We start from the raw sequence: 12,789 nt of genomic DNA, 5'->3' as shown, positions 1-12,789 counted from the left end.
CAACACTGACCAACTGGGAAGAAGAGTCGGAGGGCACTGATGTCCTGGATATCACCCCTATGTGTGAGGACCTCTTGCTAAGTATCAGCAGCTTATCCAGCTGTAAGTTGAATACCACTTTGTTATACTTAACCTCAGCCTACTTCTGACCTAGATGGTCCTCATTTCTTCTCTTTGTTTGTGCCCCATTCCCTGGGCCTTGCCTAGCTACAGAGAGCCTGGAGTGTCGACAGCCAGAAGATCTTTGGGATGGAGACCCAGCTGATGAGTCGAGCTCCGTGCCTCTACTCAGAAACACCTCAGCGGGCAAGGCTTTCTTCCAGAAGGACTGTGGCAGTAGCGTCTATCACTCTCCAAACCTCTTCTCAGACAAGGAGAGCAGTGAGCCATCCATCCAGAACTCCAAACCCCCAACCCCGAGCCAAGGTGAGAAAGGCTGGGAGCATACCCTAGTCAAAACCGTCAGTAACACCGACACCACTCCAGTAACCGGTTGCTTTGATGGCGTCCCTTGTATGGACCAGGTCAGGTGCCTACCATCTGGTGAAAAGGAATGGATCAGAGCGGTAGAAAAGAGAGCCTTCAATAGCCAGGAAAAGGAATGCACAGAGCGTGGGCATGATGAGATTACTGACAAAACACTAGAAACTCTTGGCTCTCTTTGGAGCCCCTGCATAAATGAGAACAGTTCATTAACACATGACATGTGGAAGGTACAGAAAAGTGAGCTGAAGAAGGAGGCCTGCTCAAGACAAAATGAAGCAAGCCGGGATTGTGCCTCAAGTAAAGCACACTGTAGCAGTAACTCTACCACCCGTGGGGCCCTTATCTCTAAAGGCTTCTCCTGTATGGAAGTAGGCAGTTCGCTATCATATGGTGAATGCAAGGACTTGGCAAGAGCAAACCCAACTGGGGGCTTCACAGATATGATTAAGCTGGGGGATGGTGACTCAAGTAGAATACATATTCATAATGTGAGTGCTCAAAACCATAATACCCCATCCCTCAATGAAGCCAATGCATGCCTGCTAGAGAACAACATAGAGATGTGTGTCCTTACCACCAGGCACCCACTGCATTGTCTGAGCTTTACTGAAGAGTTTTGCCTTGATGAGCTCATGTCCCAGGCCTACTCAGACAAGGAAGGGATGATGGAAACTAACAAGGAAAGTGGATCCCCTAACACAAGGGCTAGACTGGTGAACTGTAGATTGCCTTCGGCCTCACACCTGACAGACAACAGTATTCAAGGAGCTGGGGCCTTTCACGATGCAGTAGGTGGGCAAGGCAAGGAACTGAGAAAATTAACATGTAACGTACAGACACAAACTGAGAATCACAAACACTCCCTGGAAGACTTAAGCTGCAGCCGGACTTCTTTTCTTGGCCCAGTGACTATGTATTGCCATTACTCTAGTCTTGACACTCCTGAACAAGAGAAGGAAATAAAAGAAGCCATAGGCAGCATGGCACTGAATTCCAGGACCACCCTAGAAAACGTCAGCGCCCATAGGGGTTCCCTTAGAGAGGATAGAGCAGACTGCAAATCTGACCCACAATCACTACCTCTTGATGAAGAGAACTTTTTAGGAAGAAAAATAAGAAGAGAGACAGAGTCTCCGTCCAAGGATGTTGCCTTTCTGTGCTTTTCAGGGGCGAGAAGCGCCTTTGCTTGCCTACCACCGGATCAGGGCCAGAAATGTAGGGAGACTAACATTAAAGTGGATTCAACTGAGACCACATCCCTGGACGATATTGGCGCCCAAGAAGCATCAAGTACTAGAACCTTCAACAGGCTTGCATCCCTGCATCCGTGTCTAGTTTGTGAATGTAAAAAGGCCATTTGTCGTTCAGACCCAGCAATGATAATCTCACCGGCTGTCACCGGCTTTACTGGAGCATCTTGTGCTGACGAAACTACTAGCAGTTCCCAAGATTGCAAGTCCCTTATTCCTGAACAACTGGAGGGAGGGAAGATAGTGATGAGAGAAGAGAGAAGTGCATGTACCAGCAAGAACTCAGTGAAGAGCCTGAACTCCATGGAAGCTTCCTACGTTGTTAGAGACACTAGCATCCCCAGTCGAGAGGTGTGCATGACTGAAAACTGGGGAGGGAGGTGGAATTTGTCTATCAAAAACTTGCAAAAGACCAAAGATTCTACTGAGGCTTCCAGCACTGGGGGAGGCCTTAGCAGCCCATGTGAGTTAAAATCCCTAACACCTGGACAGCACGAGGGGTGCAGAACAGAGATTGCTGAAGGGAAAGAGACTCAGACTAGCAGGACAGTTCAGGATGCCATTAGTACTTCCAGGTATTTTTGTATTGATAGAACCATAAGCAGCTCCCCTGACTCAAGGTCCCTTGCCCCCAGCAAACATGAGGCTGGTGAAGGGAGAGAGGCTTCGACTAGCAGGGCCGCCCTGGAGTCCATTGGTTCTTTTGAAGCTTCCTGCATAGGTAGAGGCCCTAGCATCAGCAGTGACTGCACGTCCCTACCCCCAGGACAGAGAGAGGCATTGAGGACGGAGATAAGTGAGGGGACAGGAGCTCTAACTTGCAGTCCAAATCGTATTGAAGCTGTGAGCTTCAGTAGAAGCCCTAGCATCCCAAATGACTTGACGTTCTTAAACCCCAGCCAAAGTGAGGTTTGGAGGAACGAAATAAGTGAAAAGCAATTTTCTTTGACCAGCTGGCCCTCCTTTCAGACTGGCAGTGGTCGTTTTGATGGTCACCTGTCTCCATCCACAAGTGTTTGCTCAGAAAGCCTGCTGGCCTCTTTTCAAATTCACAGGGCTCACAAACGCCACTTGGAGCAAGCAAAAGACCAGGGAGATGCCCGGAAATCCCACATCTCCAAGAAGACCATGGTCACTCTCCCTTCACTTCAGGGGGAGGCAGTGCAGGAGAAGCGGCACTACACATCTTCACACAGAACTGGACAATGGAGTGCCCTTCCCCTGAACAGCCCCCGGCCATCGTGCGCAGCATCTGGTGTGGCAGGCTGTAGAGAGGTGCATCTCTGTCCTCTGGCACCAGGTCATCCAGCTCTTGTAGAAGCACCGCCTCAGAGGAGCGCACCCCGAAACCTGGAGCTCTTGCTGCTGAAGTTCTCCAAAGGAGACATGCAGGTAAGGCAGTGGGAATTAGTGGTTGGGAGTATGTTTTACAGGATGATTCTGCAGCACCCTCACATAGGACAACGAACTGGTTGGTGGTGTCAGTATCATGGGAAGAGTATTCTTGTATTTTATATACACAGGACTTTTGTGAAAACGGATGACTGCAGTGTGGGCATAACGTAATAAGTATTTATTTTGAACTTTGAACCAGATAGTGAGAAATACAGTTATCTCAAATCAATTAGTTACAAAAGCAATTTACCTGAAAACCAAATTGGCAATTGGCAAGGCGTTTGAAAATACATATAAAATGTGATGCCTTTTCCTTAAGCAAGTCACATTGTAGTAAAGAAGGGAGGGGGGCAGGAAGCCTTGATAGAAGGATAGGACAGGGGTAAGGGAAGAGTGGTGCGTTGTGAAAGGTGCGATGAATAGCCGTGTTGCACCAAGAACAGGAATGCAAACAATATACAAATATAAACTAAATGATTCAAGCCTAATACACTTTTAATGTAATGAAAGCATTGAAACTAACTGCTTTCAGACGACTGACTCAAACAAACTGTTAAACAAAATGAGTTCAACTATTAGTATAGAATTATACTTTTGCCCCCCCTTGCTTTACATTGCACTGCCCCCTCAAGTACCTTGCTCCCTATCAATATCTCCCCAAAAATCTGAGCTAGGACCAGATTGGCACAGCACAGGAAGCAGAGAGCGTGCAGCGCTTGGAAGCAGTGTTCTGTTCTGGGATTGCCGATCATGCAGCGAAAGGAGGGTCCTCTCTGAGAACCATGTAAGCCGCCTCTTTTGAGGGTCCAAAGAAATGGCCCACCAGAAACATCTGCGCACAAGAGAGAACCTTCATGGTGGTGATAGCTCCTTTCCTTATCACCTGACGTAAAATCTCCACAAGAGGACCCCCCTCTTTGGTGCTGTTGATTCAGTGTGTGGTCATGTTGCTTACTAGTCTAACTCATTCTGTGCTATGGTTGTGTACTGGTTTACACAATGTTTGCACACACTAGCATAACAAAAAAAAATGCCATACATAAAATACATTAACACACACATCTAATAGGCATTTACATAGCAGTTTTCGACAATCCATCCCAAAAATGTCCTGAAAAAATGTTTGTGCATTTAGTACTCATACACGATGTTTTAGAGAGACAATTAATATTGTCCCTGATGAGGCCAAAAACATTTTTGTAGGGGTAAAGCAACAAACAGTTCTCTAGTGGTATTTGTGGCAATTTCAATGTGTATTCAGTTTCACAGTACTCCTCATGAATAACGTGCCAACGTGTTTCGACTTCCTGTTTAATCAACGAGAAGGAGGCCATTTTTAGGGAAAGCACAAAGTGGAGGCAGGGCGAAAAGGATGGCAGAATCAGGGTACCAAAAAAAACATGAACCTCGAGACAAACATACCGCTGGGAAATCTAGATGAATCTTCAATTCATACCGTGTCTGAAAGAGTACTAGATCTCCATGAGACAGGTGTACTTAGGAAAGAATTATTATTTGTTCCAACCACATGAACAGGGTTCATTCATGTAAGGATTTAAGTAGGTAGTTTTTTCATAAAATACGATAAAGAGCTTATTTCTCCGATTCAGATGGAACGCGTGTTCAGGAATACACTTGTTTAAGGAGGCTATCCAAATTTTGCCTACTGTCACCAAACACATGGAGATATTGCGTTTTGGAAAAAACATAATAATTGAAGCTGGATACGATCGAAGGCAAGGATAGATATATAAGACCTAATTCATCTAAAGAGAAATGTAAGGCCCTAAGGAGACTAAATGATGCGGAGGACATCATACTTAAACCAACAGGTAAGGGTGGAGCCCTAGATCTGTACTTCAAATATAAACAAAAATCCCCATCATAGATAGTCAACAGGATTTATGTCTAGTTCAAACTACATCCCCGTGATACCACGGTACTTGAGCCATACACACTAGACTCTTTTAGGATGGTCATCGGTATAAACTTTATTTGTCTTAAAAAATCCTTACAAGTACTATTACAAACAGTTCTTCACTGTGTGATCTTGTATTTAGTGCCCTGAATGAGTGACATCTCATTGACCCTGAGGAGACCTCTTTGAACACTGCCCCTATCATCAGAGGTCGAAACCCTTTGGCACGTTATTCATGAGGAGCATTGTCTTGTCGTTTTAAATGCACAGTAAAATTGCCAGAAATGTCACTAGTGGACTGCTTGAAGCTTTACCCCTAGAAAAAAAACTTTTAAGTCTCTTTACAAAACATTGTGTATAGGAACACCTGTTGCAAAAACATTCAGGACATTAATTGGCTGGTTTGTCAATAATTGGTATATAAATATCTATTGTGTGTGTTAATGTATGTTGTATGTAGGTTTTGTGTTAAGCTGGTGTCTGCAAACATTGTGTACACGAGTACATTGCCATTTATCACGCTTGAATATGGTCCATGTGTTGGAGAGCTGAAGCATTTGTGATGAATTTACGGCCAGTCGGGGTGTTCTTGCACTTGTGTTTCTACATGGAGAACGCAAATTTAGGGATCTATGGGCTGGTGTACGAAATTGCAGTTCGCGAAAAGTGTTTGTAAATTAGCTACTGACTTTTTCTAAATGGAATAGAATTTTGCAAAAAAAATAGGTTGGATCACCAAATTCCAAATCGTGATGGTTCACAATCCAACCCACTACATTAGTATTCATGAGGTAAGTTGCAAACTGTCAAACCCTCCATCAATTGTAGGGCACCACAGGTATGGCCTCCAATCAGAGTTAATGCTATCGTCAGCAGACCACTATGTCTGTGATTTAGGGCCAGATGTAGGAAATTCCGGCTTTGCGACTCGCAAAATGCGAGTCGCAAAGCCGGATGCAGGATGGTGTCCCTGACACCATCTGCGAGTCGCAAGGGGGTCGCAAAGGCCGACCTAATTAATATTAATGAGGTGGGTCGCAATTTGCGACCCCCTTGCGAGTCGCAGCACTCACAGGGATGGTGGCCTGCTGGAGACAGCAGACCACCATGTCTGTGACTGCTTTTAAATAAAGCAGTTTTTTTTTTAAATGCAGCCCGTTTTTCTTAAAGAAAAACGAGATGCTTTACAAACGAAAAAATGAAACGTGTCAGTTTCGTTTTTTTCAGAGCAGGCAGTGGTCCATAGGACCACTGCCTGTTCTGAAAAAATGTTTTCAGGGCCATTCACAAAGGGGAAGGGGTCCCATTGCGAATGGGTTACCACCAGTGTGACACTGGTGGTAATTGCGAATTGCTTTGCGACCGCGTTCGCGGTCACAATGCAATTCTGCATCGCGATGCGACTCGCAAATAGGAAGGGGAACACCCCTTCCTATTTGCGACTCGCATTCCCATTTTGCGAGTCGGTAACCAGGTTACCGACTCGTAAAATGGGAATGGCCATCGCAATGTGGCTTTTGCGCCTCGCAAACAGCGATTTTCGCTATTTGCGAGGCGCAAAAACCTTGCTACATCTGGCCCTAACTTTCATTACAGATGTTTTTTAAATGCGGTCCAGTTTCATAAGTTAAAATTATTTTTATTTTTTAAAGGATGCCTGCCTCTTCACCACTGCCTACTCCTAAACATATTTTTAAGATTAACAAGAGGAAAAGGAGTCCTAACTGGACGCCTTCACAATGGCGAATATATTCCCACTCAAACTTGGGAGTCATGAACTTTTCAATGTTTTCTGGCTGATAGTATAGTCACAAATCACTGATACATCTCATACCAGTTCGCAGTTTGGAAGGAACGCCTATGACATGCTCCTTCCAAATGTTAAAAATGTATCCATTCTCTGTCCCATTGTAGGTATTGGTAAAAGTTTAGCAGCTCCTAAAATAGGATTGGTATACAGTAAAAACCTATTTCGCTGTTGCAAATCCACCTATTTTTGCTAATCGAAGATTTTATTGCAACAGAATATATAAATGAATTAGGCCCTTAAGTATTAAGGTTTGTGCAGCTCAATTCAGCACTATCGGCACTTTCTGGATTTGACAGTGAATGGTGAATATGTACTATATTTTACATTGTGTTGTGCCACATGAGCACCCATGCAAAACTTTACTAAACATGCACCTTTGATTCTGTATATTCAGTAAGTTATGATAATACTGCAAGATCAATTAAGGAGATGCATGCAAGAGTAGATTGTCCATGTCTGGAGTGAGGGGAGGGAAGCCTTGGAGACAGGCTTTGAAGTGACATTCAGAGGAACAGAAGAAGGAGGTGTTGGGTGTTGGCGCAGTACTAAGAGGAGGCCACCTTCCGATGGGCAAGAATGACACAAGGAGGAAAAGCTTGGGGACGGGTGTGGAGACCACCTTCGTTGGGACAAGGAGGACTTGGAAAACAGTAGACTGTCCATGGAATGAAGGTTCAGTACCAAAACTGAGACGAGACACACTTTTGGGGGTTCAGGGATTTTGGTGCAAACTAAGGGTCAGGACGATTTCTCATTAACACCCAGCTTCAGTTGGATAAATATGAATGTAATTGACTTTTTTGCTTTAGATCTTTCTTTGCAATGTATAGCAGGATCCTGTGTTACTTGTGGGTATTATATAAATAACATCATAGAAACTGCATATTTTGTTGTGAAGATTGACATGTTGCAATAGTCTTTTTGACCTCGGTCTCTGGTCACACCAGGCTACACCCATCAATGTCTGTGGGGACACTAATTTGCTGGTGAAACAAACTCAGGCTGAATAAACCACACAATTACAGGATTGTTCTACATCAGTCACTATACCAGCATCAGAGGAATGGAAGAGCCTGTGGCTGGGGAAGCCTAGCACTATGTTAGGAGACTCCCCTGGGAAGTACCAGAATGTGAGGTAGAGTCAGACGTGGAGACCACCTTAAAGGGTTGCCAGAAGGACCCAGGAGAGGGCAAGTTTTGCATTATGCGTGGACAATATTTTTGAGAGTTGAGCAGCAGCAGGATTACGGAGGGACCTGCGTGAAGCTATATGTGGAGGCAACATACAGTGGGGCAGAAGCAGTATCCTTTGAGGAAAGAAGGGGGTTGGCAGCAGGTTTTGATACCATCTTCAGAGGGGCAGGGAGAGGGGTGGAAAAGCATGAGTCACTTTTAGGACTTACATTCTACTAGCAAAGTACTCATTTGCAGGTTTTCAGACACACTCACTCATGTTTATTTTGAACAGTTTGGAAGTACTTCTATGCAGTATACGAATGAACCCCCTAACAATGAGTTTTTCTTGTGTCTCCCCTCTTCATCCACTGTAGGTGCACCACGACCAGACTCCCTTCAGATACACGTACCCCACACCCAGCAGGGTCCTGCAGGACACGGCGCTCGGAATCAGGTATGCACTTACAGAATACGGATTATGCAATGTGAACAGGTTTCATTCCTGTGGGCACATGCAGCGTGTGTGTGTGTGCACGCTCACACACCCAGAAAAGGGTGAGTCCTTTCATACTTCAATTGAGGAGCATGGTCCTTGCAGTGCTGGGTGCCTTTTAGTACAGCAGCTAATAACAGGAGCCAGTAGGGTTGCCATCTGCTTGGGACTGAGATTCACAGTTAAGGCCGGACTTCAGATCAAAGGAAACATTTCCTGCTGTTTTACAAGCAATGGGTTGTCCTTACCTAGAGAAAAATGTAGCTAGTAGCATTAGCATCTGAGAAAGTGACAACCCAATACTTAACACTCAAAGGACACAAACACTGTCTTCTCAGCTGTCATCTGAAAAAGAGAGCGTGTTTGGCATTCCTCAGACCTTTCCCAAGGGGTCACAATTTCCTTCTCTATGTTTTACAGGTGCCCACGTGCCATGAGCCGCTGGGCCTTTCAATACCTCAACACATCAGGAGCGGATACTGAGCGCCAGTCGCCACCAAGGAAGTCCTAGAGAACCCGGCCCCTGGCCACCGGAAAAGGCACACGTCACAGGAAGAACTGAAGATGTCACCTAAGCCCTCCTTTATCAACCCGCCAAAGACAGACCGGAGGCCTTCATAACACATTAGAAAATCGTCGGCACCTCCTCAGACCGACCCACAAGCCTGCTGTGCGATGGTGGGCAAGTCTTATCCCACCCACAAACCATGGGTCTTCGAAGACGACAACCTCGGCTCCTCTCCCTATACCTCACCCCGTTTCCCGATTTAGTCCGGTATCTATTTTACAGGTAGAAGTGAACTAAGCCCCCATAGGATTTAGAAGTTTGTCAGTGTTTAGTCACCAACAGCACGTTGCAGGGACAGAAAGGGTCGTGGCTGCTGTCAAGATGTTTACTCGTCTCTGTTTCAACAACTTGTTCACAATTCACACGACTGGCAGATTAATGGTCAGATCGCGCCTCTTAGACGGTTTTGTTGGTGCGACTTTGCCATCTTGAGGATTGTAGTGTTATTGCTACCTCGCATGTTCGAGACAGCCTTTTACAATAAAAGTTATATGTGGATCCAAGGAAAAACTCCCAACAGATAGGACTCGTACCAACAGGCACTAGTAGAATGCTGAGCTTAAAGGACTCCAAAAAGTAGGAGAGGTACCCCTCACACCAATAAAAGGACATGGTTAATATAAGTATAGAAACAAAAAACTCCCTTAATGGATATTCACAATATGGAACCTTCTTTATTTTGCTGGCACACAACTAGTATTTGCAAGAGGTAATGTAGTGGTTACCTTATACCCGTGTGTATACTCACAATAAACACCCTTCTCCATTCTTATTTTGTATATCATTGTTCTTTCTTTTATTTTTATAAATTTATTCTAATAAAAAAAATACTTGCTGGTATAATACATTCACCAGATTAGATTAATATTTCATCTCACATTGACTTAAAATTTCTTAAATGTTCTTTTCTTAAAAACCATATAATCATCACTTGTATACAATAAAAGCTGTATCCTTCGTGTAATATCTAAAATGTCAACGCGGCATTTCGGTGGTCTTTTAGATGGTTTACTTCACTTTTTCAGGCCGAATTTATAAATCCATAAACAGTTTTTTGTATACAGGATATAACTGAAAAAATACAAAACAATGTTTACAATCTCATACAATATGAATCTAAGGTTTAACAATGGGTATATTTACTCACCATTCACCACTAACCACCATCTCTACAATTTATTTCGTGAATATAGGTAACATCAATGTCACAGTTTTCAAAATTCTCTTTAAAATTGCTATTTAAAGCCTGTTTCATTTTTTTAAACCATAATGCTTTCCTACAATAACTATGGTGTGCCAGCATGCTACTGAATTCACATTGCTCCCTTCAGAGCCTATTATAAACAGATCTTTATACCCATACCGATTCCTTTAAATTATACATTCAATTATCTCCCAGTAGAGGTCTAAAACAGTATTTAATTCCTGTTTCTTCCAAAAAAATTCTTGTTGCCAACCAAAATCTCTCAATTTACTCCACCTTTGAAAACATTATTCATAAGGTCCATGTTCACCAATTTACCTAATTACTTAAAAGAAGACATTTATTATTTCACTACGCAAGGTTCCTAAAAGGAGATTAGCATGCTGAAAGCACACGTTCAAAAATGGTCACAGCAGTGAAATGAAAGATTGTACAAATGATTCTCCACTTCAATATATATATATATATATATATATACAGCAAATATATGTATCTATATTATAATGCAAAGCAAATAATGAATTAAAAAATGTGCATCACCATGAGAAAAGGACATCACTGCTTCATCTCCCTCCTATTCATCATCAGATCGCCAGGTCCCTGAATCAGTTGAGGAGAGAGATATCAATTATCCTCACGGGAAGGATGGCACACTCCAGCGTCCTGGATGTGCCAGAGATCTCCAAACACTCTCTGTCCCCGGTCCATCTGGTCTCAGCCTCTTATACTTTGAACAAACAAGAGGGGAAAAGTCTAGAACCTCCCTCTCCCTACAGAAGTTTATTTATTAAAAATAAATGCTGATTGCTTTTGGCCTGCTTTGAAAATAACACTTTGGGACTTAGCCACAATCCCAAGGTGCCAATTCAAAACAACACCGTCCCTGCCGTCTGAGTACATTCTTATTAACCTAAGCCCTTGGTGGGAAAAAAATACGAAGAATAGAAACATGAGCACAGTACAACATGGAAAATTAATTGCGGCTTTTAACGTGGCAGTGGCGAATGCTAAAATAAAGTCAATAGGCAAAATGAAGTTGGTGGTCACTAATGTGATGGTGTAGTGCTAGGTGGAGTCAGCGGTCAAAACTCACATATCATTACACCACCGAAACGCCATATCAACATTTTAGATATTACATGAATGATAAAGCTTTTATTGTATGCAAGTGTTGATTATGTTTTTTTAGAAAGAAAAATAAGAAATTTTAAATCAATGTGGGATGAAATATTATTCTAATCTGGTGAATGTATTATATGAGCAAGTATTTATTAATTAAAATAAATGTATAAAAATAAAGGAAAGGAAAGTTATATACAAAATGAGGATGGAAAAGGGTTTTTATCATGAGCGAGGTTTACATACAGCTATAAGGTAACCACTTCATTACTTGCAAATACTAGTTGTGCGCCAGCAATATAAATAAGGTTCCATACTGTGAACATCTATAAAGGGAGTTTTTTGTTTGTGTACTTAGAGGACTCTACACATTCTCCCTCAACAACAATGTAAACATGAAACAAAGTGGATGTCAAAATGAACACAATTTGTGGTAAACAATAAGTGTAGAAAATAATGGCACCAACAGCATTAATAACATGGAACTGGAAAGAATTGGCCAGAATCTAAGATAAAAATTGCAAAGCGCAAACTATTGAAATGTAGAAAATTATTATATTAGTGCAAATTAATTTCTGAAAAAATGTACATCTGCAGAAGTACAAGTTGTATAGTATTTTATATAACACAGTTGCTGTTACCTTCGTGGACTGCGGGTTTGTGAATGAACATCTGCAGAGTCTCTCCCTTGGGCATGCTGAAGGATGCACACTTGTGAAACCGTGACACAGTTGAGAACTACAAGATACACCCTGGGGCCTTCACCACTTACTCAATATTCCACATGTTTCCGTTAGTCACTTTTATCACCTGACTACCCACTCGGATCAGTTTCATGGGTTCTGAAAACTTGGATGCTCCTGATCGTGTGATTCTGTATGATATCTCTCTCTTGCCCAACATCATTTCCTCAGATTGATGAGCAATGCATATAGCCTTATCTAACTTTAAACCATGGACCAACAGTAACTTCTCTTGAAGGTTGGGGTTGTTTCATCAACCAACTGCTAATGTATCATTTGATCCTGAAAACACTGATTATTACACTTTGCAGCTAAAACTCTTAGTTCGTTTGCATACAATCTACTGCCTATGAGGCAATTGCCTTACATAAATACGCCTACCAACTACCTTATTGTTTTTTTCAAAATTTAGTTCCAACTGTTTAAGCGCAGTTTCACCCTCTAATAGGAATGTCAGTGTATGTTTTAAACTTCTCCTACGATGCTCCCAAACAACGTTCTAACATAGCTAATTTCCATGTATCTGTTTACATACACCCTCCTGCAGCCTCAGCTAAGCCTCAATATTGTCCAACCTTTGAGACCTATCCAAGTTAGGTTCACCAGGACACTGCAGAAAGAGAGCTG

General features: G+C 42.8%; 1 protein-coding gene across 2 annotated transcripts in view; it reads left to right on the top strand.

The window, feature by feature from the left end:
* Positions 1-9,856, top strand: part of LOC138301925 (uncharacterized) — a 136,345-nt gene extending 126,489 nt beyond the window's left edge. Inside the window, exons 1-3 of one of the 2 annotated variants that reach the window (XM_069242384.1) lie at positions 1,345-3,128; positions 8,410-8,489; positions 8,949-9,856. In XM_069242384.1, the coding sequence (XP_069098485.1) occupies positions 1,398-3,128; positions 8,410-8,489; positions 8,949-9,039 (1,902 nt within the window). In that variant the 5' untranslated portion in view covers positions 1,345-1,397 and the 3' untranslated portion in view covers positions 9,040-9,856. Of the gene's footprint in view, positions 1-1,344; positions 3,129-8,409; positions 8,490-8,948 lie in introns of those variants that run through there. The other variant, XR_011205168.1, reaches the window with a different exon arrangement.
* Positions 9,857-12,789: the final 2,933 nt, after the last annotated feature.

This window comes from Pleurodeles waltl, chromosome 6, assembly GCF_031143425.1.
Source record: "Pleurodeles waltl isolate 20211129_DDA chromosome 6, aPleWal1.hap1.20221129, whole genome shotgun sequence".
NCBI lineage: Eukaryota > Metazoa > Chordata > Amphibia > Caudata > Salamandridae > Pleurodeles > Pleurodeles waltl.
This window is presented reverse-complemented; position numbering and strand designations above follow the sequence as displayed.